Raw genomic sequence first — 16,162 nt, 5'->3', positions numbered from 1 at the left:
AACTGCCCTTCAGAACAGTCACTAGATTCCTCCATCTGCCACTAGTTCATAGTAAGACTAACATAATGACTGCACTTTTAGACTCTAGAAATGGCTACAGTAGCTGCTAGTCAGATTGAGGCCTATTAGCCTGATTTTGGAAGGTGCTGAGCACCTAAGATCCCATTGATTTCAAAAGGGGGTTGTGAGCGCCCAATAACTGAAAATCTGTCTGTCAAAGAGTGCACTCATTGCCGGAGCACCTCCTCATGGCTGGGTGTGGCATAGCAAACTCTCTCCTCTCCAGTGCCGCCTGCTGACAGTCATTTTGGCCCCACAGCAGTCCCCCTCTTCTCGTAACTCGGCCATCTGGCCAGATCACCATTTTGTTACCTCAGAAGTCCAATAAAACAAAGTACCTACAACAGGTCTTCGTCCCCGAATTTGGGCCCTTTGGGCCTTGCACATTCTTTGTTCAAGGCGTCCTTATCCCCTTAAATCTGGGGACTTCACACCACCTTCCCTGGTGGCTAGTAGGGGAACTGAGGGCTTCCCCCCCCCCCAATAACTGGGTTCCAGCCCAAGGTCTCTCTATTCTGACCCACCCCTGCTTCTACTCAGAACCTTGCTAGGTTCATCGTACTCTCAATGCCAGGACTTGCAGGGCTCTCCCCTGGTATCCCCCAATAAATCTGAGACTAAAAGCACAAACTTAAACCATCTTCCATCCTCCACAGGCTTGGCCTTTCATGCCTCAAGTTCCCCTGGTTGTTCCTCCACTAAATACCTCCCAGGGCCCCCTCCCTAAAAATCCAGATCCTCCCCTTTTATCAGGGCTTACCACTGGAGCCTACCCCACTTCCAGTGACTGCTTCATCTCTCTCCTGGTGCTCTGTGAGACTTGTCTGGTTAGGAGATGATGCTAGGGCCAATTCTCCCTCTAGGCTTCCACCTTGAGCCTGCCAGTCTGTCCACTCTCTAGTCCCAAAGCATGACCAGAGAGTTTCTTCCTCTCCTCCCTGCAGCCCCCTTCTGCTCCAAACTTCCTTTCTTTATACTAACCACCCAGCTCCTTCTCCAGCTGAGCTCCATCTCTAGTTGTGCCTGGCTCACCTTTCAGATGCAATCAGGTCGGGTTGATTGAGCTCTCAGGCCCACATTATCCTTTCATTTCCTGCATGGGGTACACAACCCATCACACTGGCCCATATAAATGAATTTACAAACTCTAAAACAAACACCCTCACACTGTATTGAACTCTGAAAACCCTAATACTAGACAACGGAAGAGAGGAAAGTTATGATATTCAGGTGTCACCTTCTGTTCCAAACAGCAACAATAAATCTAAATTCAAACATTTTATATTTGCAGAAGCCTCATTTGTTTCAAAGAGGTACCTGTAAACACTATGCTAATGTTCAGGAAGTGGGAATTTATTTAGTTATTGTTGTCAGACATTTCAAAATGGCTTAGCCCAAGAAACACCAACATTAAATAATGTTCACTGGACACTCTAGTCAGAATTTGCGTATTCTCTGCCCCACTCCCACAGACAAAGTTATATCCCGCTGGAAGGTAAACAAAAGCTTCCTTTAAGAGCTGAACACTCTACAAAAAAGGACCACATCTCAACAGAAACACAAATGGAACATTAAGGCTTTGTCCCCATTTCAATAGTTGATGACCAGACACTGAAATACTTGCAGGCATGGAAAATCCTAGCACAGTGTGGCTTGGTGGAGAGAGCACTGGACTAGGGCTCAAGAGAGGTGGGATCTATTCCTGGCTCTGCTACTGGGTGACCTGGGACAAGTCACTTCAGCTCTGTGCCTCAGTTTCCCCATGGATAAAATGGTATAAAGATGCTTACATTCTTTATAAAACACTGATATTTACTGATAAAAAGCACTATATAAGAGCTAGGAATAACTAATAAATATAATAATAATAGCATAGAGGAGGACAGCTGTAATTATCCCAGTCATACAGGAAGAAAGACAAGATGCAAGGAATGGGGCTTAATTAGGCTGCAACACTATTAACTCATCTGGAAACTATCCAGCAATAATTCATACAGTGCAGGTTATTTTAACTTCCTTAATCCTTACTCTCACAGATTAACTTTGACCCCCCACCCCCACGCCCTTCCTCCAGGGCACTCACTTAAGGTTTCAGGATCCCAGCTGACAGCTCTTTCGGGCGGAGACCTGCGTCTCCCCTTCCAGACCGGGTTTAGGCTTGCAGTCCCTTTGCACCTCACCCTGCTTGCCCCAGCAGGTCTGATTGGGATCCAGCACCTGCGATTAACCTTTCTCCAGGGGTTGCAACAATGTGTACCAATTAGCAACCAGCCTTCACAAAAGTAAAATACTTTTATTCTTAGGGTGCATTTATTATCAGGGTAAAAGTATTAGAGAAAACATGTGAAAACAATAAAAATGTCCTGTACCCATTCTAAAAGCTTACCAAAGATCGCTCATCAGTTCTAGGGGGTCCGGATAGGCCAAAGTCTTTTCAACCCTTCCACAACAGTGCCCTCCCCCTCCCCTCGGAGAGAAGGTCCCATCCATTTGCTGAATCAAAAAAAAGTCCTGTGCCAGTTTAAACTCAGTCTTTGTGCCAAAAGCCCTTTCTTTGTCAGTTACTCTCTGGAAAATTCAGTCTGAACCAGTATATGCAAGCCTTCCCAGGGAGTGGTACCTCTCCAGAGGAGTTTACAAACCTGAGTGATTCATCTTAATCACCCCCCCACACACTGTTTTTAGTTCCTGGAGAAGCTATGGTAACCCTTCCTCCACTCCCCCCCAAAACTGCATACAATCCCTGGCCCACAATGATAACAAACCATCCATAAACTTATCACAATATTGTCCCCAAAATATTGCATGTGATTGCAATATCTGTCACAGTTAACACCTAGCAGGAGGCTGCCCTCAGCCCCGGCCCCTCTCCACTGCTGGTACCTAGCCTGTCGCTGAGACCCCAGCACCATCCCCTTGCTTGAGGCTTAAGGGGCTGGCGAAATGGAGTTGTCTCCTCGCTGACAGACTCTAGCAGCTCCAACGCCATCCCCCAGCTTCTTGAGGGGATGCCTTCCCCTAAATCCACTTCTCACTCTGGTTTATCAGGGAACCAGACCCTGTATGGAACTGGACACTTGCCAGCTGCTAAATTATTACACCTTGAACCTTAACGCTTCACTTATCTCACTGGATCCCAAAGCTACTGTGGGAAAATGTGAAAAAAACCCACTTCACACTGGGCAATCGGGCAGTGAGGGAAAAATTCTTTCCCAGTCCTTAAAAAGGTGACTAGCACGATGCCCACAGCAAATCAAAAACCTGGTGCTATGCTAATCCCAGCGGTGGAAGCTGGGGCTCCAGTCAGAAGGTCAGGGCTCATATCCCTCTACTGAGTTCACAGGGGCCTATGGCTAACCTGAGCCCCACTGGCCTGCCCACCAGCCCAGGTGATGCTCCCTTCCCACCCCCCAGCCTTCTTCCTCTCCCAATGCCAAGGAATGAGGGAGATTACTCCTTTTTCCTGCCATTCCAGACACAGAGTCATTGTCTTTGAGGTAGCAGGGGTATATTTGCTCTGATGAAGCTCACCCCTGCTTAAAACTAGCATAAACTCCACTGAAGCAAATCTTTATTTTCCTTGTCTATACTTGGGGTTCACATAGGTGCATCTAGTCGATGGCTGGCCACTGATTGCTGCATTTGGACTGAATTCCCAACCTTGACAAGGCCTAAGTTAATATTTAAAGTGCCTATTATATAGAGGACCAAATTAGCCTGTTATCCCTCTAATAAAAAAGGGTAGAAAAGAATCAATAGATAGAATATCTTGTCTATTAAAGGGCTATTGTGTTATTTCACTCATGCCAACAACAACAAAATTCCAAACTCATTCACTTGTGTAGCAATGCTCATGATTTGATCTGCCACTGGAAAAGAAAATCATTCCTTACTTCAATGTAAAAGATCACTAACTCTTAGGCACTGTTGCATGAAGTGCTTAGAGTTTTAAGATGGTTCATCAAATGGCCATCTACATTTCCAAACCATTTCTTCACTCCCCACTCCATAGAGTATTAGTTTCTATTAACTGGATTGGAATTATCACTAAGTAATAATTAGTGCCTGAACAGATGTGAACTCTTCTCTTGAAAATGCCCGTCACAAGTTCTCAGTTGCACACTAAAGTAAATTAAATCTAGATATACTAATGGCAAAGGGTTCATATACAGTACCACTTTGAACACAATAGAGGTCTCATATACTAGATTACAGGCAAAGGGCTCACAGAGGACACCATCCCAAATTTACTGAGATATCCAGTTCTTAACTTTGAGTCAGTGTCTATTCACTTTAAGTATCAATAAAGATAGGGAGGTGTAAAGAAATCTTAGAGTCAACTAATCTGTATTATTAACTAATCTATAAATACCAGCCTTTTAATTTAAATGAAGCAGTCTTTAAACCAATTACCTGCAGTGTTGTTATAGAATAATGAGATAATCTTTTAACCCACAGGAACAGTTTAACATCTAGACAACAATATAACAATTGATATTGGACTAAAGTAATTAAGTCATAATCTCCATACAATGTGGTTTTGCTACAGGGAATCTACAAAAATGTGTTACAACAAGCCAGACACACCTTTCAGTGCTGAACGAAAAGGTTTGCACATAACTCAATATATTTTTCCCCAAGTCAGCTAGAGTTAAAGAGAGTGGAGGAAAGGGAAGTAACCCAGGATGTTCTACAAACATCCCAAGACACCCTGTCCTCTTCAGAGAGTTTTGTTTTTTATTTAGTTGATTAAATAATAGACAAAGTGAGGGTAATTATTAATGGAGGAGTATATTCAAAGCAAGGAGAAGAAAGAGCTTTTATAGCTGCAAAGGTATCAACTACTAACAAAAGGAACCTTATTAAGTGATCTAAAAGCTTTGCAAAAGCCCCACTCAGAGGCTTTCACAATAGTAACTCCTTAAGGACTCGATCCTGCAAAGTGCTGAGCAATTTGGCCCTGATCCAGTAAAGCATTTAAGCGTGTATTTAAACTTTGAACAATGAAATCAATGGGACTACTCAGGTGCTTAAAATTAAGCATGCACTTAAGTGTTTTTCTGGATAGGGGCCAAAGTGGTCATCACCTTCCAGGATTGAGGGCTAAGTGGGGGGCTAACAAATACTATAAAAAGGAGTGTTCCTTACCTATCTCCATGCAAGAAATTCACACACCATGAGCAGAGTGGAGATTAAAAACAAAACACAGATTAACTCTGCCTGGCGTGCATCTCATGAAGAAATCAAATCCGTCTGAACTGTTTCTGCCTGAAGATAGACCAGCTGGAAGGAATAGCAAAGGAAGGAAACTGGACTGATTCCCTAACAAACAAAAAATCTTTTACTGTTTAGGCAGATTTTAAGAGCACGTCGTAAAAAAAAAAAAAAAAAGATGACAACAACGACAACCAGTAACAATGACCATTTATGAACATAATCACATGCCACACAAATGGATGCAAGTACTTGAAACACAACATGCAACTACCTGGATCTGTAGACAGGGGCAAACTACTGTAAGTGGCGGGATTAGGTTTAATCCTCCCAATTCACATATCATCATATATCTGGGAGACTCTGATGGAACACAAACGATTAAAAAGTATTTGGAGGAATTTTTTTTGGACTTGGAGCACAATCTTGGATACTGGCTCCATGAACTATAAAAGAAACACAGACTGGAAAACAGAAGCAGCCCATGAACATTTGCTGGAACCTGAAGCAACAGAGGCAATAACGAAGTACAGTCAATTTGGCCTTAGTTAAAAGCACAGCCCAACAAAACGTAATATAAGAATGTTATTTCTAATTAGAATAATGTTGTGAGGGTAACATCAAAAGAATATTATTTCCTCACACTTGCTATGCTCAATTTACTACTGTGATGCATTTCAATGGTGTCCTAAACATCCTGTGCCACCAGGCAGGAGGATTAATTTGAGAATTATTGATCTGACTATTTCTTCCTGTGACTTCTGCTGCTTCAGGACAGCATGTCACTCACACTAACTTTGAACTAATTACAGTACAAGATGATGGCACCCAGAATGAAATGCTTGTAATATTCAGACCAAGTTAAGATAACATTGTTGCCATGATTTAGACAGAGAAAAGCTAGGAAACTGGAAAGTTAAAGGGTGAAATTCCTACCCTTCGCTCACGCTGTCATACAAGGAGAAGATTGATGATAGGAGATGCGGCATGGTCCAATGGACAGGACACTAGTCTGGGACTCAGGAGGCCCAGGTTCTCTGACCTCCTGTATGACCTTGGGCAAGTCATTTCCCTCTGTGCCTCAGTTTCCTTTCCCACCCTTTATCTTGCATACTTAGTCTGTAATCATTTTGAGATCGCAACCGTCTCTCTGAGTGTACTACTACATTACTATTAACAAATACTACTAGTATTATAAAAATAAAAACACAGATGTGCCAGGAATTGGGCTCATTATGCAGCGACAATGCAGCAGAGCTATACTGAAGGGGTGCTTTCACTGTTGGAAAAGAATACTCTCCCACCTATACAAGGGATGCAATACCATTTTATACAGAGATTCTCTAAGTTCTCCAGCTACCTGCCCAAGAAGTGCTCTGAAGAAGTGAGCAGTTCCATAGGAGATGACAAGGTATTTAGACAATCTAGTTTCAGGTACTTAATTTTTTAACTGCATGAAATTGCCTCCAAAGAACTTCACTCCTGGAGAGCAGCAATCCTCTAGTTAGATGGGTCAGGGAGCAATCATAAAAATGGGGTGGAGGGAAAGAGTGACAAGCACTCTGAAATGCTGCCCTACTTCATATACATTCTCCAGCACTATTAGTTAGTGGATTAGCTAGGGAACTGCTAAGTATTATAAGCAGTAGTGGTACTGTCAAGCACAGGCAAACCATGAGGATCAAGTGGCTCCCGCCACCATCCTGTAAGTGGCAGAAACGTTGAAAGGAAGCTATTATTGCAGTGAAATGAGCCCTGTCTGCATTTGTGAATTGCTGTCACCAGTGCAACACACACACCCCTGAATACAAATAAGTATCCTTACAAGGCTATGTTCGGACATCAACTCCCCAGTAGATCAATCTCCCAACCAGAAATGACACAGTCTCCAAACAGTGGCTTGATTTATTCCAAGATGATCCTGAAGAGATTCCTAGGATAACGGCGCATTAGTGACAGCCGTTGCCCTCTTCCGCTAATACTGAAAACTATTTAGCTGCTAGCACAGAGCTGGCGCCACCATTTTCAAGACTGTTACTGGAAGTGCAATTAAGATTGCCACACTTTCTGTAACAGCATTAAGCTGGTTTGCAGACTGGGCTTAATAGACATATACTCCACTAAGGAAAATAATGTTTAGAATATTCAAATTATGCAGGAAGCTGTAGGTCACAAATAAGAAGGGAAATGCCAAGATAAAAAGGGTCTGCAACTCCCTATCCCACTCACTTACATGAAACATCAGTTCACGAAGGGTATCTTTTTCGTAACCAGGCAGCTTGAAGAGCCTGTTGTCCGCAGAACTGATTTTAAAAAAAGAAGCTAGGCAAAATGATACACAAAGCTGTAAGGAAATAGCATAGATCAAGCTTAAATAGCTCTCTCTCAGGGTGGGGGAAGAGGCAAGGGGATCCTATTCCTATCTAACCTCCATGCTGTTAACAAAAGGAGCCAACTGAAGGGGAAGAAGTCTACCTTTTCTGAGTAATGAGGGATGTTCTCATTTACTTTATTAAAGGAAGAAAATCCCCGCCCCCCCCCCCCCAAAGGAATGGAAACTCAACATCTAGTATAAAGAATACACATAGGACACCTAAAAACAGCCAGCCTAATTGAATGTCTTTCAGGAGACTAAAATGGGCATATTCCTTGGAACTCAAGAGCAAAACCACGTCATCAATCAGGCTCAAGAACACCTCTGATTTAGACCATTCAAGGAAAAATTCTCATATTTCAAGCCAAAAAAAAAAAGAAAAAGAAAAGGAGAGCACCACAGCCAACATTGTTAAGAATGTAGCTGCATAGACACAATCTCAGAATCAGCCAGGCAAGGCATTCAATACGCACTATCTGGCCTCTGTAAAATAAAAGAAGCCATCATCAGAGAAGAACAGTCCTAGGTTCAAGCAGCAGGTGAAGGGGCGGGGGGGGAAAGAAAGGGGGGAAAAGGAAACCAAATGGGAAGGGTGTACAGTGCTTCCTTACATGCACGCTGCTAGAACTCTCCACTGGTGGACTTGAAGCACTACACCCATAATAGCAGTACTGCTTTGGTTCCAGATCTACACATCATATCACAACAGTACTTAAGGTGGGATTTTCAAAAGCACGCAGCACTGGTGTAGCTCTGCTCCCATGGAAGTCTATGGTGAAACGCCCATTGCAGTCAATGGAAGTTATTGACTTCAATGGGAGCAGTGCTACGCCAGTGTTGAGCACTTGCCCTTAAAGACAGACTATAGAAAAAACAACGAGGAGTCCTTGTGGCACCTTAGAGACGGTTTATGTGACCATCACTTATTTGCACTGTAGTGTCCAGGAAGTGGATCTCTTGTGTGGACTGGTCCAGGCTGAGGTTGATGGTGGGGTGGAAATTGTTGAAATCCTGGTGGAATTCCTCAAGGGCCTCCTTCGCATGAGTCCAGATGATGAAGATGTCATCAATGTAGCACAAGTAGAGTAGGTGCGCTAGGGGACAAAAGCTGAGGAAGCGTTGTTCTAAGTCAGCCATAAAAACGTTGGCATACCGTGGGGCCATGCAGATACCCATAGCAGTGCCACAAATCAGACATCAAGAATTGTAACATTCAAAAAACAGTAGGAGAGCACTTCAATCTCCCTGGACACTCAATAACAGACTTAAAAGTGGCCATTCCTCAACAAAAAAGACTTCAAAAAGAAGACTTCAACGAGAAACTGCAGAGCTGGAATTAATTTGCAAAGTTGACACCATCAAATTAGGCCTGAATAAAGACTGAGCGTGGCTGGGTCACTACAAAAAGTAATTTTCCCTCTTGATACTCACACCTTCTTGTCAACTGTTGGGAATGAGCCACATCCACCCTGATTGAATTGGCCTTGTTAGCACGGACCCCCCACTTGGTAAGGCAACTCCCATCTTTTCATGTGCTGTATATTTATACCTGCCTACTGTATTTTTCACTCCATGCATCTGATGAAGTGGGTTATAGCCCACGAAAGCTTATGCCCAAATAAATTTCTTAGTCTCTAAGGTGCCACAAGGACTCCTCATCGTTTTTGCTGATACAGACTAAAATGGCTACCCCTCTGAAGACTATAGAAGAACATCCTACATGAGAATTACCACATACAGCACAATCCCACAAACTTGTGAGGGGCTGAGCACCACAGGATTTGAGGGAGCCCTGCATCTCCTAAGGTAGTTGTTCTCAACCAGGGGCCTGGGGCCCCTGGGGGACCGCAAGCAAGTTTCAGGGGGTCTCCCAAAATAAACCAGAGAGCAGGGCCAGCATTAGACTTTCTGGGGCCCAGGGCAGAAAGCTGAAGGGGGGGCTCAGAAAGAAAAAGGTTGAGAAACCCTGTCCTAGGAGTAGTTCAGTGCATCATAGCCTTGGACCCAAAAAGTGTGAGTTCACTGAACTTTTCACCAGACATACCACCCACTAGGTACATACCACCCACTTTCAAGGTCTATTCACAGTAAATACACAACCGATAGAGTTGAAGGTCAGAAGGAGCCATTACATCATCTAGCCTGACTTCATATCACAGACCTGTACATTTCAATTGCTTACTTCTGTATTGGGCGTAATAACTTATGTTTGACTAAAGCACGTCTTCCAGAAGGGCATCCAGTCTTGAACTGAAGGCACAAAGGCATGGAGAATCCACCACTTCCCTTGGAAGTTTGTTCCAATGGTTAATAACCCTCACTGTAAAAATTTGTGCCTGATTTCTAATTTGAATTTGTCCGACTTCAGCTTCCTGCCGTTGATTCTTGTTCTGCTATTCTCTGCATTTTCTCCCCATGAAGTACTTACTGTAATCACGACACCTCTCAAATCTTCTTTTTGATAAACTAAACAGATTGAGTTCTTTAAGCCTCTCACTGTAAGGCATTTTCTCCAGCCCTCAAATCATTTTTGCGGCTCTTCTCTGCACATTCTCTAATCTTTCAATGTTCTTTTAAAAATGTGGACGCCAGAACTGGACACAGTATTCCAGCATATGTCTCACCAATGCCATATACAGAAGTCATGCACCTCCCAACCCCTCTTATGCTCTACTGCTCTGTTTATACACCCAAGGATTGCATTAGCCTTTTTGACTGCAGCATCGCATTGGGAGTTTGAGTTAATTGCTTGTCCGCTATGATCCCTAAATCCTTTTCAGAGTCACTGCTTTCCAGGATACTGTCTCCCATTCAGTAGGTATGGCTTGCATTCCTTATTCCCAAATGTGAAACTTTCCATTTGGCTGTATTAAAAACACATTTTGTTTGAATGGGCCCAACTTACCAGTGATCCAAATTTTATTAAGAGTGATTTGATATTTACTTCCAGATCGTGGATAAAAAAAGAATGTTGAACATCGGGCCTAGTACCAATCCCTGCAGAACCCCATAGAAACATCCTATTCAAAGATGATTCCCTACGGATGACTTTTTGAGAACAGTTAGCTAGTTCTTAGCCTACTTAACGTGCGATTTATTGATATTTGTATAATGCTAATTTTTTTAATCCGAATGTCTTACGGTATTAAGTCAAATGCCTTACAAAAGTCTAAATATATTACATTTATGCAGCTGCCTTTATGAACTAAGTGCATAATCTCCTCAAAGAATGAGAATTATATTTGTTTGACAAGATCTATTTTCCAGAAAACCATGCTGACTGACATTGTATTTGTTTCCTTTAATTATTTATGAACCGATTCCTTTATCAATCTTTTCCATTCTTTTGGCCAAGATTGATGTCAGGATAACCAGCCTATAGTTACCAGTCATCCCTCTTACCTTTTTTGAATATTGGCACAGCATTAACATTCTTCCGGTATTTTGGAATTTCCCTGGTATTCCAATAGTTCATAAAAATTAACATCAGCAAACCAGAGATCACCTCTGCCAACTCTTTTAGCCTCTTAGGCACAAGTTACATGGGCCTGTCTATTTAAAAATGTGTATCCCTAAATAAAGATTGTTTAACAGCCTCTCTGATTAGAAATGGCCTGAAAAGTACTTTTCATCCTCATGTGATACAAGCACATCATTGTGCTTCTTTCCAAATACAAACTAACAATTGTTAAGACGTCCTCATGACACACTCCAATGGTTCCTAAATCCAAGAATTAAAAATACATAGGAACATTTCGCAGGAAAAAAGGAATAATTAGTGCAGCCATCCAGTTGGACCATTGCTAAACCAAATAATGGTCTTTTTCTGTTAATTCTCTCAACACAATCAAATACACTAGTTTATAGCCCATACTAACCACTCCTAGCCCTTGTATGCTTGGTGCTGTAAAGACAGAATAAGATGCAAATGCTGTTCTCAAGGGGCTCATGTTGTAATTCAGACACAGAGAATAGTCCAGACACCCATTACAAAACAGACTGATGTCACAGAGATGCAGGGTTGAGTGCTGGGAGTTTTTTTATTTGGTCTGTTCTAGGGGTTTTTTTGAGTATCAATTCTGGATTATGGTTTTGTGGATTATTAAGTCTGTAACGAGAAGATGATTTTAGAAGGAATTTTTACAGTCTTTTCAGGAGACCTTGGAAAATAGAATGATTATTGAGAAAGGGTAAAAAAGATTAGTAACTTGCGATTTGGTTTTATCAAATCCTTAACATACAGGTTGTAGGTATATATTTTGGTGAAAAACAGAACAGAAGAAATGTTTATTTCGGAAAAGAAAAGAACATTTATATTATGTTGTGACAGAAAGAATGGCATTATAAAACAGGAAAGCTGACAGATCCTTATTAACACAGAACTACTAATATATTTGCTGTTCGAAAAATACTTGTCTCTGCTGTTCTCATTGTTTGAGAATGTGTTCTTATTGACACGACATGGATTTCCAGATTCTCTCTGACACACACAATCTTCTAGTGCACAAAATAAGCACCAGTCCTTTTCTGAAGGCTCTAGAATTTTAGCTTTCAGAACAATTACATCAAGCTATGGGGCAAAAAAAAGGAACTTTCAATGGATCAATTACAGCACAAAAATTGCAAGGGCAAAATGCACAAAATCTCTTACATTCCAACTACTAGAATGCTGAAGTTCTTGAACTGCTCTCTTTAAATTACACCAATAATTAGGAACTATACTTATAATTGGTCTGCGTGCTACAGTAATGCAAGTCAAATTTAAAAGATCATTTATATCTCAGACTGGGAAAAGCTGTGCCTTCTGGAACAGTGAAATAAAAAGGAAACAAAGAAGTCTTACCATTTTGATGCCAGTGGAAAATGTGACTGGTTTAACTGGTCTGGGTTTTTCCAGCTGCATTTCTAGCTGCGTAGATCTGTCTTTATGTTGAGCTAAGAGCAGGGAGGCTGGCAGATGGGAACTTTCCTGTAAACATGTTGAAAACACAGATTGAAATATTCAAAAGAAAAAAAATTAATGCTGCTCATTCTTCAAGACTACAAATTGTGTCTGAAAAGGCCATCACCAGCAGAAAAAGGTTATGCTAAATATTCTCTATATGAGAAACAGTTTACACAAACGATCACTTTCAGTAATAGGAAAAAGCTGCAGCAGCCTCATAAATCAGCGTAATCTGCAAACAACCATTTTTATGGAATCCACATTAAAGACAATATAACAGAGTCCTTATTGCAACTGGCCAATGCAACCATATTTATTAAAATAAAAAAATTGGAACTTAATCACAGAAGGAGTAGTACAAAGTAGTATAACTTGAATCAGATGTTTATCTAAGACACATTCTTTCTACAAATGAATTCAGACCAGTTTGAAATTGTTTCCCATTAGATTTCACCTGAGGCCGTTTGGAAATGATCCTTGCTCTGCCTTGCACAATGGCACCATTGTAAGTGCAACCAACAGCATATTTATTTTCTCCTTTACCAACTTATTTTTAGGGAAGCCAGCCAATTTTAAAATATATAAGTAATAAAATAAATGGTTAACTTGTTTAACTACTTAAAATCTTACATTTAGGTTACAACAAAAAGATTAACATGTATACATATACCACATTCCAAGGAGAGGTAGACAAATTATTGGCTAAATAATTCTCTATTAAATTAGTCTGATTATCTCCGTGAACCCTGAAATCCTCTAACTTCTCTTTACTGTGGAAGCGGGGGAGGGGGAGATCAGAGCTGTTTATTCCCAGACTCCCTTGCTGCAGCACTTTATGCACAACGCACTCAATACAGCATATACATTTCTGTTTTGGGGAACCAAGGAAATACTGCTTTGTGTTCCAAATTTGCTACTAACTTATAAAGCAACTGAACCCTCAAAGCCAGATTGTGACTATAAATATTTTATTTTTAAAAATTTAAGATAGAAAAATGACTTTCAATGGGAGTTAGGTGCCTAGGTGCCTTTGAAAATCTCCTGAAGTGACACAGAACCATCAAGCAGTGCCCATACTTACTACTGTAAGATTAATGCTCCCTCTTCATCCTTCCTATTGCTTGTTATGCTCACTCACTGACTTGTCTTAAAATAGACTGTGGGTTTCAGGGCTGAGATTGTATCTCACAATGGGACCTGATCTGGGGTGAGGGATAATACAAATGACAGTGAGGGACAGCACAGTCCTGCAAATGTCCGGGCACAGGTTCAGTACCCTTACTCTCTTCAGCATAGGGACTTCTCCCCTTCCAGTTTACATGCAACTGAAAAGAGAATTTGGACCACCCAAATTTGCTATGTTAGCACCTGAATCTCTGAGCACCTCCATGTCATCCAACACACTCACAGTCCAAGTGTGCACTACAAGTGCTACTATTATCAGCAATAGTTGAGAAGACCCTATTGAATGCAATTTTTTTAAATTTCAGATTTAATGTGCGCTATATAGTTGGGGGGAGGGGAGGAGGGAAGTCTCCTTAGGCTTTTTGTCCTCCACTCACTTATCACATGTTTGTTGTATTTTCTCATGCGACACAAAAGGCAGCCAATTTCTATGCTCACTTCTCAGCAGTTTCTACATTAGCATAGAGATACACAGTTCTGAGAAATCAGCATTGCACCAGCAAACCACAGTGCTCTTGATTCACTGTTTGTCCTATGTAATAAGTGCAGCCTTTCTAGTTAACTATCACTACAGAGCAATAAAGAGATAGATATCATAGACCAGCTCCTGTAAACATTTATGTATACATGTAACTTTCCGTATGTGAAAAATGCATTGAAATCAATGCAACCATTTGCACCAGGATTGTTAATTATGTGCATAAGTGTCTGCAGGATCAGAACTCACAGCTCAGAGGGAAAGGATGTGGGGGGACTAAGCTGACTTTAAGTTACCTTGGCATCTTCCTGATTCTGGGAGCAGGAGATACACCCCCCACAGCATAATTAAGACAGCCATGAGGGGCTAAGTCACAGAAGCCTGTCCCTACCTGCCTTCAGGCAGCATCACTGCCCAGAATTCCCACAGCACAATGTGCTTCATCCTTGCCTGGACACGCACTCCCAGTCCCACTCAGCCTCTGGCACACCCCCTGCATAAAAGGGCTGGGAGCAGGGCTGAGCATTTCAACCGTCATGCACAGGGGAATTAATAACATCTCTAGTACTATTAGTATACAATCACACCACATGTTAATATTGTACTTAAAGACAAGTTTACACATTTTGCTCAGACCCAGGATCTGAAAGTTTGGACAGGAAGAAGCATTGCTCAGCATGACCCATGAAGAGAATAAAGATTTAAATTACAACTAGTATTTTAGTGAAAAGTGGCAGCCATGGAGACGTCATTTGAAACACTGCCAGTATGAAATCTGTCTAATCCTATATTGGGAGGGAGCACGGTGTTGCGGCTAGGACAATGGACTGTGATTCAGGAGACCTGGGTTCTATTCCTGGCTTGGCGACAGCCCTGCTGTGTGACCTTGGACAAGTCACATTACCTGTCTGTGTCTCTGTTTCCCCTTGTGCCTGTCTGGTCTACTTCAACTGTAAGCTCTTTGGAGAAAAACAAACAAACAATCTCTTATTATATTAGTATAGCATCTAGCACAGTGACTGAAGCCTCTGCTACTGTAATCCAAATAATAAAAGTGTAAGAAGTTGTGAACTAGTCTTCAAACTTGCTTTAAAGCTTGAACATTAAGGGCAAAATTTTCTCTTGTTGCTGCATGAGACCTCTTAATTCTGCTATCTGTGCGCACAGCTCTCTCAGTGACTATGCATTCAGTACATGACTGGACAGCAGAATATTGGAGCTGAGATCACGTGTATGCATCTGACAAATATTTGCCCTATGTTTTTTCGTATTGTCAAATCAATGTTAAAGCAGTTTGGAGAAAGCAGTGAAAGAAGTATACACTCAACTATTCTCTGTGCAACAATTCCTAAACAGAGAGTGCATTAAGGAGAGACAAATTTAAAATTAATGGGTGAAATCCTGGCCTCTTTGGAATTAATGGGAGTTTTGCGTTTGATCAGTGGAGCCAGGATTTCACTCCATATGTTGCTAAAATGCATATCTTTACCGATAGTTCTAATACTCCATTTTTAAACCCATTTTAACAATTTTCCACTTACTTTGTTTATGTTGTGTTTATCTTTTTCATTTCTCTCAATGAAAAAAATGACATTTGTTTCGCTTCAGTTTATAGTTAGTTTCACTTTCAGATTTGCAACACAGCAATATTTAGACTTCAGGTACTTCAGGGGGGATGTTTAAAAATAACTGTTCTCATAGAAATTTTAGGAGTTATTGAAGAAACTTATTTCTGATGGTTTTATAAAAGCATGATTTTACAAAACTAAGTTTTGAGCCAAATTTCACAGTCCACTTTAAAAACTAGAGAGAGACACACTAAAGTTTTCTAACTTTCTTTCTCTACTTTTAACATTACCTTTCTGTTGTTTTAAAAATATTTAGATATGTTTTAATAGCAACGCAT

At 41.2% G+C, this 16,162-nt stretch overlaps 1 protein-coding gene across 1 annotated transcript in view; it reads right to left on the bottom strand.

Moving 5' to 3' along the window:
* The window catches only part of MNAT1 (MNAT1 component of CDK activating kinase), a 188,241-nt gene that overhangs the window by 103,962 nt on the left and 68,117 nt on the right, over nt 1-16,162 (bottom strand). The window contains exon 6 of the mRNA XM_065402612.1: nt 12,492-12,617. Within this exon, the coding sequence (XP_065258684.1) occupies nt 12,492-12,617 (126 nt within the window). The remainder of the gene's footprint in view (nt 1-12,491; nt 12,618-16,162) is intronic.

Source organism: Emys orbicularis, chromosome 4 (genome assembly GCF_028017835.1).
Source record: "Emys orbicularis isolate rEmyOrb1 chromosome 4, rEmyOrb1.hap1, whole genome shotgun sequence".
In the NCBI taxonomy this organism is placed as follows: Eukaryota; Metazoa; Chordata; order Testudines; family Emydidae; genus Emys; species Emys orbicularis.
This window is presented reverse-complemented; position numbering and strand designations above follow the sequence as displayed.